This window comes from Salmo salar, chromosome 16 (assembly GCF_965601325.2).
Source record: "Salmo salar chromosome 16, fSalSal1, whole genome shotgun sequence".
Classification (NCBI taxonomy): Eukaryota; Metazoa; Chordata; class Actinopteri; order Salmoniformes; family Salmonidae; genus Salmo; species Salmo salar.
In genome coordinates this window covers 46,296,465-46,320,118 of record NC_138306.1, presented here as the reverse complement: position 1 = coordinate 46,320,118, position 23,654 = coordinate 46,296,465, and the positions used below count along the sequence as shown (strand labels likewise).

The following is a 23,654-nucleotide window of genomic DNA, read 5'->3' as shown; positions in this document are numbered from 1 at the left end:
TATTTAGTCTCAAATAATGAAACATGTTCAATTTGGTTTAAATAATGCAAAAACAAAGTGTTGGAGAAGAAAGTAAAAGTGCAATATTTGCCATGTAAAAAAGCTAATGTTTAAGTTCCTTGCTCAGAACATGAGAACATATGAATGCTGGTGGTTCCTTTTAACATGAGTCTTCAATATGCCCAGGTAAGATGTTTTAGGTTGTAGTTATTATAGGAATTATAGGACTATTTCTCTCTATACCATTTGTATTTCATATACCTTTGACTATTGGATGTTCTTATAGGCACTATAGTATTGCCAGCCTAATCTCGGGAGTTGATAGGCTTGAAGTCATAAACAGCGCAATGCTTGAAGCACAGCGAAGAGCTGCTGGCAAATGCAGGAAAGTGCTGTTTGAATGAATGTTTACGAGCCTGCTGCTGCCTACCACAGCTCAGTCAGACTGCTCTATCAAATCATAGACTTAATTATAATAACACACAGAAATACGAGCCCTAGGTCATTAATATGGTCAAATCCGGAAAATATAATTTAGAAAGGAAAAAAAAACGTTTCTTCTTTTGGTGAAATACGCAACCGTTCCGTATTTTATCTAACAGGTGGCATCTCTAAGTCTAAATATTTCTGTTACATTGCGCAACCTTCAATGTCATAATTATTTACAATTCTGGCAAATGAATTACGGTCTTTGTTCGGAAGAAATGGTCTTCACACAGTTCGCAACGAGCCAGGCAGCCGAAACTGCTGCATATACCCTGACTCTGCTTGCACAGAACGCGAGAGAAATGACACAATTTCCCTAGTTAAAAGAAGTTCATGTTAGCAGGCAATATTAACTAAATATGCAGGTCTAAAAATATATACTTGTGTATTGATTTTACGAAAGGCATTGATGTTTATGGTTAGGTACACAGGTGCAATGACAGTGCTTTTTTCGCGAATGCTCTTGTTAATTCATCACCCGTTTGGCGAAGTAGGCTGTGATTCGATGATAAATTACGAGGCACCGCATCGATTATATGCAACGCAGGACAAGCTAGATAAACTAGTAATATCATCAACCATGTGTAGTTAACTAGTGATTATGTTAAGATTAATAGTTTTTTCTAATTTAAGTTTAATACTAGCTAGCAACTTACCTTGGCTCCTTGCTGCACTCGCATAACAGGTGGTCAGCCTGCCACGCAGTCTCCTCCTGGAGTGCAATGTAATCAGCCATAATTGGTGTCCAAAAATGCAGATTACCGATTGTTATGAAAACTTGAAATCGGCCCTAATTAATCAACCTGTAGTTAAGACACTGATGCCCTTTGCAACAACGTACCTATGTGAGAGTGGATTCTCAGCCCTCACTAGTATGAAAACCCAATACAGGCACAGACTGTTTGTGGAAAATGATTTAAGACAGACTCTCTCCAATACAACCCAACATCGCAGAGTTAAGCGCATCCTTTCAAGCACACCCTTCTCATTAATCTGTGGTGAGTTATTCAACATTTTTGATGAACAAATAAGGTTTTATATGTAAGATAGCTAAATAAAGAGCAAAATGGTTTATTATTATTATTATTATTATTTGTGCCCTGGTCCTATAAGAGCTCTTTGTCACTTCCCACGAGCAGGGTTGTGACAAACTCACACTCCTTCAAACAGTCAACCTCCAGCTGCGTACCAAGGCACCAGGGTCAGTTCACTTTCAAATGTTTTTTTGCCATCATGGTAAGCCTGCCACGGCTTACCATGATGGCAAAAAACAACATTTGAAAGTGCACTTACCCTGGTGCCTTGGTGCACAGCTGGAGGTTGAATGTTTGAAGAGGTACAGGACTATAAAAAGTTTGGGAACCACACCAACTACTCCAAGCCGAGTGGAACACAATGGCTTTATTAATCTGAATTGGAAAACGTTCAATTAAAAGCTGTTACATAATTGCAGTGAAAGCTCTTCAGCAGCCCCAGCGACACTTGTTGGCTCTGTCCAGTGGACCGTTGCTAAACAAATGCACTGAAGCTAATGAACGTGCGAAGAGACTGCGAGGGAGAACAAAACTTACTTTTCATAGATAAATTCGTCATCTGTGCAGAAGTAGTGCGTGTTTGCAGTGCTTTTTGGCTTGCTTCTTAGGGTAGCAAAATATAATCGATCTGAAGAAGAAAAAACATGGGTACATGTATGAACAGCAAACCTTCAGGGGCCATAAAAACGGACATCACAACATAGAACTGAGGTTTAGTTATATATAAAAAAAATCTTTAAACACACTTCACCAAGGAAGACTTGGAAACATTGTTTACTCATGCGACTGTCACTCGCTTTCCGCGAGCTGTGATTACAAGGTAGCTAGCTGACTTGCCGTACAAAACTACATTAATCTCAAAATATCATATTCATTCGCTATCTTAGTTTACTTTGAAAATAAGAAAATATACGTTTCAAGTTAGCCAGTAACGTTAGCCATAGCTAGTAGTTCTCGAACCAATTCATGTCAATCACAGACTGCTTAGACTGGCTCGCGAGATGCAAAAGAAGGCTAGCTAGCCAGGTTGGCGAAAATACTCGCGTTGACTTAATTAATTAGCAGAAAGTTTACACATAGCTAACTAGCAAATGTTCACTTACCTTTTATTAATTCACAGGCTCCTATCAATTCAATGTCGTCTGCCATTTTAAACAAAGTTGAAAGGATAGGAGAATGTTTAAGACTGTCGAGAGTCATCGACACAAACAAGTTGCTAACTGACTAACTAGTTAGCTTTTTTACCAGTTAAATGATATTAGTAAACATTTTTTTTAAATCAGAGTAGCTAATGAAGTTTGGATAGCTTCTATCCAACTAGTAGCTAAGTTAGCGGTTTGCTAGCAGCCACGCACTTTGCTCCGGCCAAAATAATAAATTAGACGTAATTTGCCAATATGAAATCCATGACCAAGAAAAAGTAAAGGTCTGCAGAAGAAAGTATTTGCGTGCCTCTTGGTTTCATTCAGCGCTGAGGAAAATATCCATGCATTACAAATAACAGATGTCCTCTTGACTTATTTCCTACCCAGACAGTGCACAAATCTTTTCTCTGAATCCCTGCCATGATTGCGGATAGTCATTCGACTACAAGCAAACATCTTAAAGGGACATCACACAGAAACCCAATCGCCACACAAAGGCACGTTGCCAGGGAATGGTCTCCCTCAACCAATCAGCGATCAAATACGTTGTCTGAACTCGACAATGGAGGGAAGGACACAGTAACACACTTTGATTATGCCTGTTCAGCATGGCCCAGTGGATTACATACAAAAGTTATAGGATGCAGGAAAAAACATCATGACATGCTATAAACCCCGCCCCAGAACTATATAAGTAAATAAATATATAGTTCGAGATGAGCAACTGAAACTTCTGTTAATATTGTAACAACATTTGCCAAACGCCTACTTGGCGACCTCATCAATAATTTCAGACCTCTTGGAGTAACAAAATGTTGGTTGCTGATTTGATTAGATTAGATTTGCTGGACCTAGGATCATGGAGTCTGGGCTATAAATCGGGGCTATAATAGTATAGTAATAATAAAGACCTTTTTTGTGCAAGACATCTTATAGATAAAACAATAGGTAGCATATTGTTTTTAAATGTGTGCATGTTTTTTTCTGACAAAACAAAAACTGATTCAAAAGGGGTGTGGCAGATTTCAAAACTCTTCAGCATTTTCGAATCTGAGAGGAAAATAGAGCCGAACATATTGATAAAAGTAACCTTGTACTTGAGAAATTTACACGGTTATCAAAAAGTCACACCAGGTTAAGCCTACATGAAACACATCCCTTATTTTAAGTGTTTCTAAAATCCCCTATGGGAAAATGAATGGTGGAGAAACCATTGGAACTATTTTCCTGTTTGACCGCTAGGTTTTATGGGTATTATGACTTATACTGTGGTACACTATACATCCCTCCATTTTACTATCCTTACTGTTTTACTAACTTCAACTGTAGATAGAACCTGCCTTAGCTTGAACTACCCCCAACATTTAGTTTTTTGACAATACAGGAAGTAAGTAGAACTGGAGTTAAATGTTATTTGTAAAATGTCTACTGATGTTGCCCTAAAAAGAAATACTTTACCCAAGAGTATAATGATATTTCCCATTGACTGATCATGTTTTTTCAGATCCCCTAACAATACAGTTTGCAGGTCAATCTGAACTCAGATATTATGACATAACAACCATTCACGGGCCGGACTCCAAAAGCAAGCCACCAATGGACAGTACCAGAAAATATGTTATTTGATTATGTTTCCTTGTGTCAGAGTCTGCACAAGGCTGACTGTTCAATGCCCCATATACTGAGCATCCTTTTTGTATCAAGTATTTTATATAATAGCTTAAATTGAAATGAATGGATTGTTGTGTCAATTGTTGATTTACAGTGCCTTCGGAAAGTATTCAGACCCCTTCACTTTTTCCACATTTTGTTACGTTACGGCCTTAATCTAAAATGGATTTTTTTTTTTTTTATCCTCATCAATCTACACACAATACCCCATAATGACAAAGAGAAAACATTTTTTTTTAGAAATTCCTTATTTACATAAGCATTCAGACCCTTTGCTATAAAATTGAGCTCAGGTGAATCCTGTTTCCATTGATCATCATTAAGATGTTTCTACAACTGGATTGGAGTCCACCTGTGGTAAATTAAATTGATTGGACATGATTTGGAAAGGCACACACCTGTCTATATAAAGTCCCACAGTTGATAGTGCATGTCAGAGCAAAAACCAAGCCATGAGGTCGAAGGAATTGTCCGTAGAGCTCCAAGACAGGATTGTGTCGAGGCACATATCTGGGCAAGGGTGCCAAAAAAAGTATGCAGCATTGAAGGTCCCCAAGAACACAGTGGCCTCCATCATTCCTAAATGGAAGAAGTTTGGAACCACCAAGACTCTTCCTAGAGCTGGCCCCCCAGCCAAACTGAGCAATCAGGGGAGAAGGGCCTTGGTCAGGGAAGTGACCAATAACCCAATGGTCACTCTGACAGAGCTCCAGAATTCCTCTGTGGAGATGGGAGAACCTTCCAGAAGGACAACCATCTCTGCAGCACTCTACCAATCAGGCCTTTATGGTAGAGTTGCCAGACAGAAGCCACTCCTTAGTAAAAGGCACATGAATGCCCGCTTGGAGTTTGCCAAAAGGGACCTAAAGGACTCTCAGACCATAAGAAACAAGATTATCTGGTCTGATGAAACCTAGATTGAACTCATTGGCCTGAATGCCAAGCGTAACGTTTGGAGGAAACCTGGCACCATCCCTACGGTGAAGCATGGTGGTGGCAGCATCATGCTGTGGGGATGTTCCCTGTGGCTCAGTTGGTAGAGCATGGTGTTTGCAACGCCAGCATGGTGTGCGCAATGCCAGGGTTGTGGGTTTGATTCCCACGGGATACCAGTACAAAAAAATGCATGAAATGAAATGTATGCATTCACTACTGTAAGGCGCTCTGGATAAGAGCGTCTGCTAAATGACTAAAATGTAAATGTAATGTTTTTCAGCGGCATGGACTGGGAGACTAGTCAGAATTGAGGGAAAGATGAACGGAGCAAAGTATAGAGAGATCCTTGATGGAAACCTGCTCCAGAGCGCTCAGGACCTCAGGCTGGAGTGAAGGTTTACCTTCCAACAGGGCAATGACCCTAAGCCCACAGTCAAGACAACGCAGGAGTGGCTTCAGAACAAGTCTCTGAATGTCCTTGAGTGGCCCAGCCAGAGCCCGGACTAAAAATAGCTGTGCAGCATCACTCCCCATCCAACCTGACAGAGCTTGAGAGGGTCTCCAGAGAAGAATGGGAGAAACTCCCCAAATACAGGTGTGCCAAGCTTGGAGCATCATGCCCAAGAAGTACTAGGTAAAGGCTCTGAATACTTATGTAAATACGATATTTTATTTATTTAAAAATCAATCAATTTGCAACAATTTCCTGTTTTTGCTTTGTCATTATGGGGTATTGTGTGTAGATTGATGAGGGGGGAAAAATATTTAATACATTTTAGAATAAAGCTGTAACCTAACAAAATGTGGAAAAAGTCAATTGGTCTGAATACATTCCGAAAAGAACTGTATGTCACTTGATAGGAATTTAATAGGATCTCCATGGGTATCATCCTCTCGTGCCAGTATTTATGTGGGTCACCCCCAATGAGAGGGAGTAAGTGAGTGAACTGAAAGCAACCCCTTGTTTTTGTTGCCATCATGCACAGTTTGGGACTACACAGAATTTATGCCTCCGGAGCTGCTCTTGAGTCAAAAAAGTCCCCTAAATTGACAGAAATATAATCCAGAACTTGACCAGGACAAACTCTGGCCTTTCAAGGTAGGCTTATTACCTAGGCTTGTATCAACCCTATGCGCATACTCAGGTTTATTTGGTAAGTACATTATATACATTTGTATTTTAATGAACTGTCGTTTAAAGACGGAATCCGCAGTAGGGAAACAGCGTCGCTGTTGTTTTTGTTTTGTTGACGAAGCAGAGCTGAGGAGCGTCGCAAATTGCGCACATTTTTTGGTTGTTGCTATTGTTCTGTAGCATCGGGAATGATGTCCAAGGGAGAAAAAAAGTGTTCATTGTATACAGTAACCTCTTTGTTGTAATATCACAAACGGACGTGGCAGTTTCACTATCTGTAATAGCATGCCTTTATAATAGTAGCTGTTTGTTTCATTTTCATTCAATCACAGGATTGCAATAAAGACCGTGCCTGTTTTCGCCTCAAAGTCCCATAATACAGTTATTGCCAATCAATAAGTGGAGCTTAGAAGAGATACCACATAAAACAAAGCCCAATCCCAGATATAATACTCATTGATCCTAGTAAAGGTTGATGCCTCTGGCAGAAGTTAGGGAGAGAATGTGGTTTTCCATGGATCTAGCTCACCTGCTATGAGAGAGATCCAGACCCGCTGGGGGGCTGATGCTGCGGCTGCAGGCTGGCTCCAGTCACCGTGCTCCTGGGTCCTCCAGGATGCAACGTCTGACATGCCTTCATTGGGGTGCAGCAAAACGGGAGGTTTGGGGGCCACCCGGGACCTCAGCGACAACTCTATGGATCACTGTGCTGCTCCAACCCCAGAATATAAACAAGTCGATGTTTACCAAACGATAGAAAGAGGGGCTTTGTGAGTGCTGTACCCCTGAGCATGCCAGAGGAACACAAAGCTAGCAAGGTGAGATCAGGTAACCACCTCAGGTTACTGCAATGTGATCAGCCCTCACATGGGGCTCCTGTTCCTGTTACACAGCAGCCAAGGTGTGAATTTCAAGCTTCCTTGAGTTCCCTCTCCGATTGATCAACCACTAATGTGCCATTTCCTCTATGTAGATAGAAATCCATCTGCCCTATAAATGCTGCTCACTTGTCATCTAATTGCTGTGCTGTGTATTACAGTATTTCACACACACCATGCATTGACGAGTTGTTTGTATTTGGTGTTGTGTCAATCGGGCACAGGTTGAGACGACTTAATACTCTCCACATCTGACATCATGGAGAAGAAGGACAAGCAAACCTGTACCTGTAAAGCAGTGGACGGCTCATAAGAATGGCTAGAACGGAGCAAATGGAATGGCATCAAACTATGTGTTTGATACCATTCCACTGATTCCGCTCCAGCCATTACCACAAGCCCGTCCTCCCCAATTAAGGTGACACCAACCTCTGTGCTGTGAAGAGATGGCTTACCTGCACTGTGCAACAAGGAAAGCAATTTCAGACAAGAGAATGTTTGGATGTGCATAGTTTCCTCTCATCAGTTTATTCTAAAGAACCACCAGACAATAGGAGTATTAGATCAAGAGAGTTGTCTTGACAGGGTGTTTTGCGAATTTAAAACAGTGACGTGATGCAATTTCCCCAACCTCTCAGTGTTAGTACTGGTTTTGAAACATAGGCTTTTATGGCTCTGCCAACTCTGAGTAAATCTTTTCACTTCAGAAGTGTGTTGACAATAATCCCTTATGCAACCATTGTAAGGGCAGTTCAGAAAGGTTACGCAATGGTTGACGAGGAACAACATACAAGTGTGTATATTTGACAAATACAGGTTACAGTATATTGTTTACATTGTACATTTTCAGGCCTGTTCTTTCATGTCACCCTACACTATGAACCTGATAAGATGTCTATAGTTTGTTTTTCTTGCTTTATCTGCAGTAAAAATGACACAACGGCCCTAAAGTCATGTGGTGTTGACATACTGTATCTATCAGCACCGCCACGGTTTGTGAACGCACAGAGATGACTGATTGTAGGCCTGCGGTACTGTAGCAAACAAATCTTTCTCATTATCATACTTTCAAGTCCTTCTACATCAGCTCCCTAAATGGTCTTTACGGTTTGGAACCTTTTATTGCATCCGAGAACAGACAAACAGGATGGGTGGAGAAAAAGGAAGGACGATGAAAAGATGGAAGGAAACAGGACGAGATGATAACTGATAAGATTACACAATATCCCGTGCCGTGAATACATAGCCAGGACCTGGGGTGTCCCTGAAATAGACAAAGCAGCCTAAAGTTTATATAGTGCTGCTATTATGGGTGTAGTACTTTTGGACTATGTTTTTATTCATGAGAATTTGTAGTTTTATGTACTGTAAAATCAGTATACAATGACTGAGCTACCAATAAAAACAATATCAGTTTCAATCTAAAACAATAGCGTAAAATTAGGAAGTTTGTGGCTACCAGCAACACACGTAGATTACTGTTGTGAATAACTGGAGATTGAGCTTTTTTTTCAATGTTCACAACAACCTCACCAATGACATGTCTACACATTTGGTGGTGAGTGAAGAGAATTGGAATAGGCCACAAAAATAGCTAAGCAACAAGCCTTGCAGTCAACCCTCATGCCCTCACACATTCACCACTTTCATAACCACTCAACAAGCAAAGCTAAAACGTACCATAGTTTACCTTCTCATTACTTTGAGAGCTTGTCAAACGTTGTCAAGTAGTTGCAGACGGGAGGACAAAAAGTCAGCTTTGCTGAGAGAATTTACATAAGGTTTTTCACAGGTCTACACTTCACTCCTGAAGACTTCAAGTAGTCACATGCACAAGTACAGTGAAATGCTCAAGGTGTCTGACTGCATGCTTTCCAGTCAGACAACCCTGCAGCTATTTCTGCTAATGATCTGGAATAAGATCACTAAGCACCTCAACAGTTGTAATGGCAAAAAGCAAAGGTTCTTGCTGGTGAATCATTAGTTGCCAAGTATTACATGACCATGCTATCAAGCTGGGTCAGCTAGACAGTTATTAGCTATCAGACAAGCAACTCCATGCTATGGCTATGTACTCTTCAGCACATCTAAGATTCCTGGAACGAGTCATTCACTGGAATTAAATAGTCTCCTGTACTAAAACAGTTTGAATCACTACCATGATATGTAAAGACATGGATTTACTTTTTTAATGCTATGAAGGGGCTATGAGTGATGACAGATGTCCAGCTACACATTTCTGGGGGTGAGAAGATATCTGAATAAATCCATGATCTGTCAGAAATCCTTTACTCAAGATCACCTCTTGTTCAGATCAGGCAAAAATAAGGTATTTTATTCATATTTTCTCAAAACAATGTGGAAAACAAATCTCCAAATTGTCTTTTAAACATTATCTGACTAATACAGTAGTCAACACAACTCTGCAGTCTAATCTGCATTACCTGAGTGACAAACAATGCACCAAAAAAAAAATCTAATAAGTGAAATAATTGACTTAAAGGAAAACTCCACCCAAAAACAACATATTGGTCTTTGTTTCATAAGTCCATTGTTGTCATAGCCCCAAAATGTTGCCTGTTAGCAATCACGTTTTCAAGACATATCTTTCAAAATACAGAAATCCTCCCCGTATGAAGCAAAATGGAACTACAATGATCAACTAGGGACAGAGACCATGAACAATGTTTTTTTGCCATAAAAGCCTGTATGCACTGAGGCGCTTCAACAGACTGCTGAAACGTACACCCCTTCTACACAGAAATCTAATGTTTTTATTATAACAGTGTAAGGCATTAATACCCTGAGTTATACAAGCTACGAGGGTAATGACAGTTAATGCAATAGGGGGAAAGGACAACGATGACCAACTGTCATGTGGCTGTGCATTTGTAAACCAATAATTCATTTGCTTGAATATCGTGCCATAATAAATCCTAATATAAATAGAAGCAGCATCCGACCGTTAGGTGACACAGTAGTGTCTCCAGTGCCTCTTCTATCCACGGCTGCAGGTGGAGACAACATAAAAGGGGCGGTTAGACACATGGGCGTGGCTAGAAATGAGGGTTGGTGACACCCACTCCTTGGCACTCGATGATGTAGGTGTCATTGCTGGCATTCTCGTCATCTGCCTTGGTCACTGTAAACTTGGCCTGGGAATAAGGAAAGAATTTGATATAAAAAAGTTGACTTTATAAAACCATGCACCGAGTACTCATTTTCCCATCAATTGAGTCTTTGGAAATCAATTAAAATGTGTTTTGGACCCACCTGGGTGAGCTGTTCTGCCACATGGATGGCAGTCTTCGTGTGTAGGGTGACTGGGCCAGTGCGGATTCTGGAGATGCCGTTCGCCAAGGCCATGAAAAGGATGAGCTGCCAGAGAGTGAAAGAAGAAGAGTTCAGCAGCTGACTCCAAATAGAGTAAGTTCAAGTGGCTGCGGTGAAATGGACAGTGAGGAAAAGAGAGGTGTGGTGTCAAGCACCTATTCTTAACTTGAATTTGGAAGTACACGTTAATTACAATGATTCTAGATTACTTACAGGAGGACACCTAAGCTTGCTTTGTGAAATACCCCTGTGTGTGTGCGTGGTACATTGCTAACCTGGTCCTGCAGAAACTCGTCCACACAGCCGTTGTGCCTTATATTCCTGAGCAGCATCTCTGCAGCCTCGAAGCCCACTTTGTCTGGGTAAACACCTGAGACATTGGGGGGGGGGACCAGCGTTAGACAGCCAATCCACTCAGCATTTGTTATAATTTTTTCCAAATTATTTTATCTGGGCCCGTATTTGTAGTGTCTATCTAGGATCAGGCCTCCCTAGAATAATCTAATCATATTATGATCTAAAAAGCAAAACTGACTCAAAATCAACAGATATCTTACTCTTAGATGATTTGAGAATACTGGCCCAGAGGTTATCGGTGTGCGAGGGGGTACCAGAGAGTCACAGGGGAGGTGCAAACCAGGTCATTGGATAGAGCTGGGTTGGATATTTAAATCATTCAGATACATACACTTCCTAACTCTGCCCCCAATAGAACAAACTGTGTTCTTCATGTAACGGTCACAACATTAAAAAAACTACGTACAGATGCATATGATAGCAATTTGAAAACTTTAGCCAACAATATTTTCCTTTTTCTCAATATTTCCCTATTCTCTGCTGTTGACTGCTTACCTTATATGGCCTTAGCAATGCTTATGTTGAAGCACAACTTTACTCACCATCCAAGCTTATATACAGTTTCACATCATAACATTGCCTAGCAAGCCTTTCTTTGTAGAACGTTGCCCACTAGTGGTAGATATTGGTCTGTACACTTCACTTCATAGACCAAACTAGCACAAGAACAATGGATTTCTCACCTTTCTTGCCAAGAGCTGACCCTGCAAATATACAGCCTGTGGAAGACTCTGCGATGATTCTGGGGAGAATAGAGACAACATATCAAAAATGTGGTAGAGGTGGATAGCATTTAAGATGAGCGAGGGAAACCGGTGGATTACTGAATCAAGCACGCCAACTAAACTTACTTTTTTGGGATATAAAGGACTTTATCGAACACTCTTGGGATTGCAAACAGAGGAAGATCTTTAAAGGTAAATTATTTCTTTTAAATTGCCATTTCTGACTTTCGTGACGCCTCCGCTTGTTTGGAAAATGTTGAATGCTTTTGAACGCGGGTCGCTGTCCTCAGATAATCGCATGGTCTGCTTTCGCCGTCAAGCCTTTTTGAAATCTGACAAAGCGGCTGGATTAACAAGAAGTTAAGCTTTTAAACGATGTAAGACACTTGTATTTTCATGAATGTTTATTACAAATTTTGTATTTTGAATTTCGCGCTCTGCAATTTCACCGGATGTTGGCGCACTGATCCGCAATAAGTTAAGGACGGTATAACTAAATAACTATCTCTGAAAGTGTACGCATTCACAGGGTCAGGTTTACATCTAAATGTTGTACAACTTAGATGATTAAATATGAAACTATTTGTGAGAAGATGAAATGTGATTTTAGCCTTCTAATTTAGATTGTTTTTATATAAATACTTTTTGCCAAGTCAGTAACCATGCCCTTCGAAGGTGAGTGCATAAAAGAACTCCTAATAAAATTTACAGTAGACCAGAACACGTTGAAATGGTTGCAATTTAAATATACACCAGTTCATTGCCGGGTATACGCGAGCTGAATACGTGACAAATGGTCTAAAACTACAAGACACTCTCGACAAGTGAAGGCGAAGACTATACCAAACATTCTCAGTCTACAGCTGGGTAATGTAGTCTAGAACTTTGAGCAAAGACACGAGGGAGATCTCAGCAAACGACCATTGTGTACCTTTGATGTATCCATTCTAACAAAAACTTCCAAAACAAAGAAAGACGACAACAAATACAAAGGACATTGTGACCTCTGGTGGACAAACCAGAGACTTCTGTCGAATGACTCAATAGATGGACCGGGCGATTTCAACAGAGACAACAAAGACATACAAGCGTAAATATATACACCATTGCAATTATTTTCGAATGAGCGGTCGTTCATGTGCAAAGTATTCATATTCCCATGAGCATAGCTTCCACATGCATGTACAATAAATGTACTGTCTCTTCTCCTTACATGCCCCTCCCTTTTCATTGTGTACCAAGCTGTCATATCAGGTTAGTCCACTAGAGACTTTTCATTGCATTATGTTAGTAGTCAACATATAATCTATCGTGTATGTGTTTATGTAATTCTGTGTGATTATTTAGTTAGTAAATAATGAAGCCAATTTGTGTATCACTGAATCATTTAGACTACGGTTCATGCAGATTTTAAGTCAACGACGTTCAGAAAGACTGATGAGGTAATAATAATTAATGGATGACTAATTTTACAATATATTCTTTAGTTAATTCGGGAAACGGTAACTCATTAAACAAACTTTGTGGTGCCCCAAGATTGCTAATGAGTTAATTGTTACATGATTAATTTAATCACGTAATAATTAAACCGTTAACTGATTTGATAAAATAACCATCACGATAGTCACTACCAATGAAGCATGTTCAGATGACATCCAAGATCCTCCACTAGTGCAACTGTTTTGACAAAGATCTTCACAGAAAACATTGCCATTGATTGTGATTGATCCAGGTTTACTGGGGTCATACAGGTATAGACATCTTTGAACTGTTTTTACAGTTTTATCTGGTATCCCTCTAATTCTCCCATCGCTTTCCCCTCCCGGAGGACCATCTGGACTGATGACCCCTGGCTGTCCCTAGTCCACCTGGTTGTGCCTCTGATCCAGTTTCTGTGGCGATGGAAAACCTGACCTGTTCACCAGAGGTGCTACTTTGTCCCGGACCTGCTGTTTCGACCCTCCCTCTCCCTACACCTATCCCATCTGCTGTCTCGACCTCAAAGCCAACTGACATTTACTCCTGAGGTACTGACCTGTTGCTCCCTCTACAACCACTGATTATTATTTCACCCTGCTGGTCATCTATGAACGTTTGAACTTCTTGAAGAACGATCTGGCCTTAATGGCCATGAACTCTTATAATCTCCACCCGGCACAGCCAGAAGAGGACCCCTCAGAGCCTGGTTCCTCTCTAGGTTTCTTCCTAGGTTCCTTCCTTTCTAAGAAGTTTTCCTAGCTATCATGCTTCTACATCTGCATTTCTTGCGGTTTGGCGTTTAGGCTGAGTTTCTGTATAAGCACTTTGTGACATATGCCTATGTAAAAAGGGCTTTATAAATACATTTGATTGATAATGCAATGGTTAATGTCATGTAAATACACTCACATGATGCCGTTGCCGCTTCCACAGGCCATGTCCTTCTCCTGCAGTGTTTGGATGTTGATGTAAAGGTCCTTTATCTCTCGCCTGATAACTCTTGTTGCCGTCGTTGCCATGTCCTTGGCAAGCTGGAGGAAAAGGAGTATTTGAGCTCACTCAAATTTGATCTCAGAAACTACTTCATTTTATCATCATGTGCATTTAAGTCCAGAGGGATAGCAGATGGATAGGAAACTGCTCCATCACATGCATGTCACCTGTCCAGAAAGGTCTAATCCGTTGTTTGTAAGTACACAAGTGGAATAAAGACCAAACCGTAAAATTAAAATGTTACTTTATTTGTCACATGCGCCGTATACAACAAGTGTGGACTTCACCGTGAAAAGATTATACAAGGAGTACCGGTACCAAGTCAATGTGCTGGGGTACAAGGTAGTTGAGGTAATATGTACATGTAGGTAGGGCTAAAAGTAATCACTTTAGTACTACATTAAAGACATGCCCTGGTATTTTGGTGACTACCTCCCTCTTTGGGCTGGATGTGTCAATGTGTAGGTCATACATTAAGATTTTTTATTTAACCCTTATTTTACCAAGTACGTTGACGGAGAACACGTTCTCATTTACAGCAACAACCTCGGAAATAGTTACAGGGGTGAATGAGCCAATTGTAAGCATAATGTCTTACCTCAATTAGCCACGAAATCACTAGTTTGAAAGAAACGTTTTCTTGAAGCTGCGCCATTTTCCCTACATTTCCACCCCATGTGGGCCAGCCCCCTAGGAATTTGAATTCTACCCAAAGAGCTTCAGCCCCTCGCATTTGAGTGACAGCTACCAAAAGCCTACCCAGGGTTAACCAATGAGGTTGCAGGGCAGGCCCAACAGCTCAGTGGACACAGCAGAGAGAGAGCCGGAGAGCAATGACATAGTACACAGAATCTCTTTCATACACAGGCACAGACTGTGGTTTTTTTGTTCGTTTCTTTGCATTGTTTGGAACTTATATTTTTTACATAATGTTGCTGCTACCATCTCTTATGACCGAAAAAAACTTCTGGACATCAGAACTGTGATTACTCACCACGAACTGGCAGGATCCTTTTTTCCCTTTAACGAGTCCGACGTGAATGACATACTGCTTTCCCGGGAACAGGCCCAGATCCCCGTCATTTGCATGAAGAGAAGACGGAGAAAATGGGACCGGAGGGCAGGCTGCCTTCTGAGAATTCGTAGGCAAACGAATAAACCCCCACTGCCTGTCATTCTGCTAGCAAACGTGCAATCTTTGGAAAATAAAATCGATGACCTACACGGACGATTAAACTACCAATGGGACATTCAAAACTGTAAAATCTTATGCTTCACGGAGTTGTGGCTGAATGACAACATCAACATACAGCTGGCTGGTTATACGCTGTACTGGCAGGATAGAACAGCGGCGTCTGTTAAGACAAGGGGAGGCGGACTATGTATTTTTGTAAACGAGCTGGTGCACAACATCTAAGGAAGTCTCAAGGTTTTGCTCGCCTGAGTTAGAGTATCTCTTGATAAGCTGTAGCCCACACTATATACCAAGAGTTGGTGTATTTTTCGTAGCTATCTACATAAGACCTCAGATTGATGCTGGCGTTAAGACCACCATAAGCAAACAGGAAAACGCTCCCCCAGAGGCGGCGCCACTCTTGGCGGGGGACTTTAATTCAGGGAAACTTTTTTTATTTATTTATTTATTTATTTATTTTTTTTTTTTTTTTTAAATCGCCCTCCATTTGGCAAATCTGACCATAATTATATCCTCCCGATTCCTGCATACAAGCAAAAATTAAAGCAGGAAGCACCAGTGACTAGATCACCACATCAGTCATTGGCTTCATCAATAAGTGCGTCAATGACGTCGTCCCCACAGTGACCATACGTACATACCCAACCAGAAGCCATGGATTACAGGCAACATCCACACTGAGCTAAAGGCTAGAGCTGCCGCTTTCAAGGAGCGGGACTCTAACCCGGAAGCTTATAAGAAATCCCGCTATGGCCTCCGACAAACCATCAAACAGGCAAAGCGCCAATACAGGACTAAGATCGAAACGTACTACACCGGCTCTGATGCTCGTTGGATGTGGCAGGGCTTGCAAACCATTACAGACGATTAAGGGAAGCACAGCCGAGAGCTGCCCAGTGACATGAGCCTACCAGATGAGCTAAACTACTTATATGCTCGCTTCGAAGCAAATAACACTGAAACATGCATGAGAGCACCAGCTGTTCTGGAAGACTGATCACACTCTCCGCAGCCGATGGGAGTAAGACCTTTAAACAGGTCAACATTCACAAGGCCATGGGGCCAGACGGATTACCAGGAGGTGTACTGCGAGCATGCGCTGAACAACTGGCAAGTGTCTTCACTGACATTTTCAACCTCTCCAAGTCTGTAATACCAACATGTTTTAAGCAGACCACCATAGTGCCTGTGCCCAAGAACACCAAGGTAACCTGCCTAAACGACTACCGACCCGTAGCACTCACGTCTGTAGCCATGAAGTGCTTTGAAAGGCTGGTCATGGCTCACAACACCATTATCCCAGAAACCCTAGACCCATTCCAATTTGCATACCACCCCAACAGATCCACAGATGATGCAATCTCTATTGCACTCCACACTGCCCTTTCCCACCTGGACAAAAGGAACACCTATGTGAGAATTCTATTCATTGACGACAGCTCAGCATTCAATACCATAGTGTCTCAAAGCTCATCAATAAGCTAAGGACCCTGGGACTAAACACCTCCCTCTGCAACTGGATCAGGAACTTCCTGATGGGCCGCCCCCAGGTAGTAAGGGTAGGTAACAACACATCCGCCACGCTGATCCTCAACACATTGGCCCCTCAGGGGTGCGTGCTCAGTCCCCTCCTGTACTCCCTGTTCACTCATGACTGAATGGTCAGGCACGACTCCAATCGTTAAGTTCGCCGATGACAACAGTGGTAGGCCTGATCACCGGCAAGACAGCATATAGGGAGGTCAGAGACCTGGCCATGTGGTGCCAGGACAACATCCTCTCCCTCACCATGATCAAGACAAAAGACAAAAACAAAAAGACAAAAACCCTACCTCTTCAAAGAGCATCTTAAATAACCCCTCTCCTTTTTACGTATGCCTTTTTAAAAATGTATGTATTTCTGTCCTTGAGCTGTTCTTGTCTAATGATGTTCTGTAGTATTTCATGTTTTGTGTGGACCCCAGGAAGAGTAGCTGCTGCTTTTGCAACAGCTAATGGGGATCCTAATAAATACCAAATACCTTGTTTTTAATAATACAATAAAACAACTTTCCTAAACCAGCACTTGCACTTCACAAAAGTCTTGCCATAGATTTTCAAGCAGATTTAAGTCAAAACTGTAACTTGGCCACTCAGGAACATTCAGTCGTATTGGTAAGCAACTGCAGTGTAGATTTGGCTTTATGTTGTAGGTTACTGTCCCGCTGAAAGATTAATTCCTTTCCAAGTGTATGGTGTAAAGCAGACTGAAGCAGGTTCTCTTGGATTTTGCCTGTGCTTAGCTCAGGATTTCCCAAACTCGGTCCTCTGGACCCCAAAGGGTGCACGTTTTGGTTTTTGCCCAAGCACTACACAGCTGATTCAAACAATCAACGAATCATCAAGCTTTGATCACTTAAATCAGCTGTGCAGTGTTGGGGCAAAAACCAAAACGTGTACCCCTTTGGGTCCTGAGCACCGAATGTGGGAAACACTGGCTTAGCTCAATCCTGTTTCTTTTCATCCTGAAAAACTGCCCAGTCTTTGCCGATGTCAAGCATACCCATACCATGATGCAGCCACCACCATGCTTGAAAATAAGGAGGCAGTTACTCAGTGATGTGTTGGATTTTCCCCCAAACATAAGGCTTTGCATTTAGGCCAAAAATAGCATTCCTTTGCCATGTTTTTTTCTTCCTCGGTTTTCTCCCATCATTGCCATTGAACACTGTAGCAGTTTTAAAATCCCTAATGGCCTTATGGTGAGTCCATATAACTTGTGATTTGTTAAGCCAGTTTGCCTAAACAAACTGTGTAATTTGTAAAATGCGTAGAATTCTCTTTTCACTTTGACATTATGGAGTATTTTGTGTAGTACAATTACAATCTTCTTAAATCCCACTTTGTAACGCAACAAGATGTGAAAAAAGTTCAAGCTGGTGTGGACTTTCTATTGGCACTTAAAGTAAAATTCATAGGCAACTAACCCAAAGCCATTGCTTGGTATGGTACCTTATAGGGTAAAACCCCAGCAACAAAGGACCTTCCATAGATCTTGGAGATGGTTCCTCGTTCGGTCATGTTGACAGGGCTCAGCTCGCTCACTGGGCTAACCTTAGCCACCACCTCACCTCCGCCTTTGGGGTAGTAGCCCCTATTCAAGACAAGAACACGTATGGTCATATTTTGGGGACCAGGCAGTATTTTTTTTTTTTACACCAACACTAATCTAACAGGGGGGACGATACTAACCTCATTCTCAAGTCACAGTTGAAATGTACACCAAACTTCTCCACAATGGGCTTGAATACCTGGAGGAAAATGTAAAACTGACTTTAGGAGTACATATAATGGTAACAAAACCTGGACAAAATGCGTGAACAAAAAGGAGGTATTTGGACATAAAGATGAGCTTTATTGAACAAAACGAACATTTGTCTAACATGGAGACCTGGGAGTGCCATCAGATGAAGATCAAAGGTAAGTGATTAATTTTAATGCTATTTCTGACACCTCTCCTTGGTTGGAAAATGGCTGTATGGTTTTTGTGGCTAGGCGCTGACCTAACATAATCACATGGTGTGCTTTCACCGTAAAGCCTTTTTGAAATCGGACACAGTGGCTGTATTAACAAGAAGTGCATCTTTAATCGTATGTATAACACTTGTATCTTATATCAATGTTTATGATGAGTATTTCTGTAATTTGATGTGGCTCTCTGCATTTTCACCAGATGTTTGTTTGAGACAATGCATTTCTGAACATAACGCCAATTTCAAATGAGGTTTTTGGACATAAAGATTAACTTTATCGAACAAAACAAACATTTGTCTAACATGGAGTCCTGGGAGTGCCACCAGATGGAGATCAAAGGTTAGTGATTAATTTTAACGCTATTTCTGACTTTTGTGACACCTCTCCTTCTTTGGAAAATGGATGTATGGTTTTTTGTGGCTAGACGCTGACCTAACATAATCACATGGTGTGCTTTCACCGTAAAGCCTTTTTGAAATCGGATACTGTGATTGGATTAACGAGAACTTTATCTTTAAAATGGTGTATAATACTTATATGTTTGAGGAATTTTAATTATGAGATTTCTGTTGATTGAATTTGGCGCCCTGCAATTTCACTGGCTGTAGGCCAGGTGTTCCGCTAGCTGAACCCCCTTCCCAGAAAGGCTAACTGCCTTGCCTAGTTAAATAAAGGTAAAATAAAAAAATGGAATTACAAACACTGGTACCTCTCCCAACACAGGTTAAGGTTAGCCATACCTTGATGGTGTAGTCAATCTGCGGGGCCATGTCCGCGTTGGTGCCCCCCTTCAGACAGAGCTCAGAGGGGCCATCAGCATACAGGGCACAGGGTAGAGAGACCTGCAGCAGCAGCCCCACACTCCTGGAACAGAGCAAGATAGAAGTATGAGATAGATAGGGAAGGTAAATGGGATACCTAGTCAGTTGTACAACTAAATGCATTCAAACAAAATAAACGCAAACCCTCTGAATCAGAGAGGTGCGGGGGGCTGCCTTAAAATCGACATCATAGGTGCCCAGGGAGCAGTTGTTGTTGGGGGTTAACTGCTTTGTTCAAGGGCAGAACAGCAGATTTTTCCACCTTGCCGGCTCGGGGGATTCAAACCAGTGATCTTTTGGTTACTGGCCCAATGCCCTTACACGCTAGGCTATCTGCCGCCCCAGCAGATTAACAGGGGGTTCCATACTCCCAAATGTAAATATCCCCCATCGTTATACACAAAATGAATTTACATTTAAAAATTGACAGTGAAGTATATTGTATCATCTGAGGCAAAATTTGTTTTTTTTTCCTATTTTGTGAAATTGTCAAACTCTACATAGTTTTGGGTAATGTTTATATGGGTATCAAGTATCATGTCAGCTTGATAGTAACAAGGTTTTTAACAAGTGCGTTTGGATAGCCATCCACAGCTCTGTCTTTCTTTGGGGCGGCAGGTAGCCTAGTGTTTAGAGAGCTAGGTTGCTAGATCGAATCCCCGAGCTAACAAGGAAAAAATCTGTTGTTCCGCCCCTGAACAAGGAAGTTAACCCACTGTTCCTAGCCCTTCATTGTAAATAAGAATTTGTTCTTAACTGACTTGCCTAGTTAAATAAATAAATAAAAGTAATTATTGTCTGAGATTAGGAACCAAAACTCTCTGTCCCATACTCCCATTGAATGTGTGCCGTCAGGAATAACGGTGGTGCAGCCTAACATGATTTACCCTGCCGTTTGTGGGTCTGCGGTGTGATTCCCAGCTTTTATTTTCCCAGGGGTGAGTGTGACTTCTGTAGATCCCACTGAGCCTCCCTCAAGATTTCCACAACAAATGTCCCTCACCAACTCCAACCCTGACAGATGCTGTGGTCTAGTAGTGAAAAGGGGAAGGGGGGCAAGGGGTTAACAATGAAAGGAAAAAGACTTAGCTATTTCAATTGAATAATGACAATATGTAGGCTATGATATTATCTGCGCTGAATAACACAAGGCAATGAGGGAAAAGTTTTCTAGTTCAGTTGTTGATAGAAATAAGTCAACTGCCATGTGCTTGCACATTACCAACAAAGGATCACATGAAAAATGTAGCTATGAGGGTGGGCATCTGCCATTAAATATTAAACAAAAGTTAAGACAAGTTATAGACCATGGGCTGTAAAACAGTTATTAATTGTCAGAGATTAAAGTTGACGCTCTATCTATCTGCTTGGAAAATAAAGGTCCTATAAACCAACTTTGCTTTGTTTTCTGATTAACTGAACTTCAGTCTGGAGACGCCGGCGATTGCCCCAGGGCAATAGACTACAACTCGAATGAAGCGTTCTTATATTAGTAGGATGACATGTGGCTTTTGTTGTCATCTAGCCACATAATCTACAATATCATGACATGGATTTAGGAAATGAATACCTTAATCCTGGTGTACCTCTACCTGCGCGAATTTTGTTTATTCTGATGGAAGCGCCGTTGATGCAACTCAGTGCGGCAGATACTCTCAAAATTTGCCCGCCCTGAAAGAGGACAAAACATAATATACATAGTAAAGACATATTCTATGTTCAATGTCAAATCATGTTGATAAAATATGTAGTAGAAAGTGTATTTTAATCGTGTGAAATACTCACACCCTCCATTATACTTCCGTCCATTTCCACCATTGCTGCGGCCATTTTTGAAACAAGAAGAAAAATATTTATGTTTTTCAATGACTTCCCCACTATACGAAATGTATGATGTCTGTCCCTAAAGATGTCAAAACACGCAAATGTGGATGGTCTGCTCTGAAGTAGCTTTTTACAGCGCTTGATGTAACAGACACTCCGCCGGCGTCTGGGGTAGCTACTCCAATTGTGAACTTCCCCCAACCGTCACTGCGCAGTGCGGTAGTTATCAATGAAAGCAATTTCTTATTACTTGGGAGAGAAAAAAAGGAAAATCCCACAACCATACGGAAAAACGGGTTATATTTGAACTGCGATGTTCACGTGTTATTCACATTTTTCCATGAAATGTTGCTCAGCATTAAGGCTGCTACTCTTGATCGTATTGACTGTTAGCACATGCGCAATTGTGATCAGCAAGCAATCCATTGACTCACCCTCTCCCTGTTCAAAGTTGTAAAAGTTGTGGGAAAGGCCTAGAAAAAAATACCAAAAAATCATAACAATTAATTAATGCATAGGCATTAAAGGGATGGTTCACCAACATTACATTGGTTTCCTTACCTTAGATATTTAGCATTTTCGTGCTTCATGACCAAATCATCCTAAAGTATCTAAAAATGAATTGTGTAATTCAACCGCACTTTAATACGCATTACAGTGTGTGTGTGTGTGTGTATGTGTGTGTGTGAAAGAGAGCGAGAGAGCGTTTATTAAGTCATGGCATTGCAACGAGCAAGACCGCAGATATTGAGATGAGCGAGATGCAAGACTTCGCTCTCACACGGTCACACACAGTATCTGCGCAAGCGCACGTGTTCGCTTCACACTGTAACAGCTTAAAAGCCACGGGACTGAAACTTCGGAGAAGTTGAGCCTCGCGCTTGTTGAAGGAAATTGACCTAATATGCTGTTTACTTTCTGCGTCTACGTCATATTGCTGAGTCTACCTTAATAAACACTGCCACACATTTTTTAAGTCTATATACAAAATGCTAATTTCTCTAAAATTTTGTGCAAAAATTTGTTTACATCTCTGTTAGTGAGCATTTCTTCTTTGACAAGATAATCCATCCACCAAGCGTGCAATTGGCATGCTGACTGCAGGAATGTCCACCAGAGCTGTTGCCTGAAAATGTTGTGTTAATTTCTCTACCATAAGCCACCTCCAATGTCGTTTTATAGAATTTGGCAGTACATCCAAGCAGCCTCACAACCGCAGACCACATATAACATGGCGTTTTGTGGGCGAGTGGTTTGCTGATGTGAACAGAGTGTCCCATGGTGGTGGTGGGGTTATGGTATGGGCAGGTATAAGGTATAAGGTACGGACAACGAAGACAATTGCATTTCATTGATGGCAAATAGAACGAGATTCTGAGGCCCATTCATCTGTCGCCATAACCTCATGTTTCAGCATGATAATGCACTGCCCCTTTCGCAAGCACCTGTCTCATTTGTCTCAAGGCTTAAAAATACTTCTTTAACCTGTCTCCTCCCCTTCATCTACATTGATTGAAGTGGATTTCACAAGTGACATCAATAAGGGATCATAGCTTTCACCTGGATTCACCTGGTCAGTCTATGTCATGGAAAGAGGTGTTCTTAATGTTGTGTATACATTTACATTTACGTCATTTAGCAGACGCTCTTATCCAGAGCGACTTACAAATTGTGGAGTAATTACGACTTACAAATTGGTGCATTCACCTTATGATATCCAGTGGAACAACCACTTTACAATAGTACAGCTATATCTTTGTTTTTTTTTTGGGGGGGGGGGGGGGGGGGTTGGAAGGATTACTTTATCCTATCCCAGGTATTCCTAAAAGAGGTGGGGTTTCAGATGTCTCCAGAAGGTGGTGATTGACTCCGCTGTCCTGGCGTCGTGAGGGAGCTTGTTCCACCATTGGGGTGCCAGAGCAGCGAACAGTTTTGACTGGGCTGAGCGGGAACTGTGCTTCCGCAGAGGTAGGGAGGCGAGCAGGCCAGAGGTGGATGAACGCAGTGCCCTTCTTTGGGTGTAGGGACTGATCAGAGCCTGAAGGTACGGAGGTGCCGTTCCCCTCACAGCTCCATAGGCAAGCACCATGGTCTTGTAGCAGATGCGAGCTTCAACTGGAAGCCAGTGG

At 41.6% G+C, this 23,654-nt stretch overlaps 2 protein-coding genes across 8 annotated transcripts in view; both read right to left on the bottom strand.

Moving 5' to 3' along the window:
* LOC106573944 (cell division cycle 14Ab) overlaps positions 1-9,335 on the bottom strand; it is a 75,720-nt gene extending 66,385 nt beyond the window's left edge. For 4 of the 6 annotated variants that reach the window (XM_045697310.2, XM_045697311.2, XM_045697313.2 and 1 more), the window contains exons 1-3: positions 7,741-9,335; positions 6,937-7,116; positions 2,058-2,148 (exon numbers count right to left, since the gene is read on the bottom strand). In XM_045697310.2, coding sequence (XP_045553266.2) covers positions 2,058-2,148; positions 6,937-7,039 — 194 coding nt within the window. In that variant the 5' untranslated portion in view covers positions 7,040-7,116; positions 7,741-9,335. Of the gene's footprint in view, positions 1-2,057; positions 2,149-2,623; positions 3,163-6,936; positions 7,117-7,740 lie in introns of those variants that run through there. The other 2 variants (XM_014149419.3, XM_014149420.3) reach the window with 1 other exon arrangement.
* Positions 9,336-9,599: 264 nt separating this feature from the next.
* On the bottom strand, positions 9,600-22,255 carry LOC106573946 (RNA 3'-terminal phosphate cyclase). 2 transcript variants are annotated; one of them, XM_014149424.3, is made up of 13 exons: positions 22,087-22,255; positions 21,960-21,998; positions 21,487-21,521; positions 21,272-21,372; positions 20,589-20,732; positions 19,621-19,744; positions 18,599-18,657; positions 18,359-18,500; positions 14,089-14,210; positions 11,659-11,717; positions 10,894-10,988; positions 10,559-10,663; positions 9,600-10,440 (listed from the first exon to the last, which is right to left on the bottom strand). In XM_014149424.3, exons 3-13 carry the CDS (start codon positions 21,517-21,519, stop codon positions 10,342-10,344), a joined length of 1,083 nt encoding a protein of 360 aa, XP_014004899.1. In that variant the 5' UTR covers positions 21,520-21,521; positions 21,960-21,998; positions 22,087-22,255; the 3' UTR covers positions 9,600-10,341. The 2 variants fall into 2 exon arrangements, with proteins under 2 accessions (XP_014004899.1, XP_082818881.1); XM_082962755.1 differs by lacking the exons at positions 21,960-21,998; positions 22,087-22,255 and having other exon boundaries at positions 21,487-21,936.
* Positions 22,256-23,654: the final 1,399 nt, after the last annotated feature.

What these genes read in the sequence shown, in the direction of transcription:
- LOC106573946 (XM_082962755.1), bottom strand. Translation starts at nt 21,531, where the DNA reads ATGGCCGCAGCAATGGTGGAAATGGACGGAAGTATAATGGAGGGT. An exon ending in AGATTGACTACACCATCAAG is followed by an intron (nt 18,658 to 19,620) that starts GTATGGCTAACC and finishes ATTTTCCTCCAG; the next exon opens with GTATTCAAGCCCATTGTGGA. An exon ending in GGAAGCGGCAACGGCATCAT is followed by an intron (nt 11,718 to 14,088) that starts GTGAGTGTATTT and finishes TATTCTCCCCAG; the next exon opens with AATCATCGCAGAGTCTTCCA.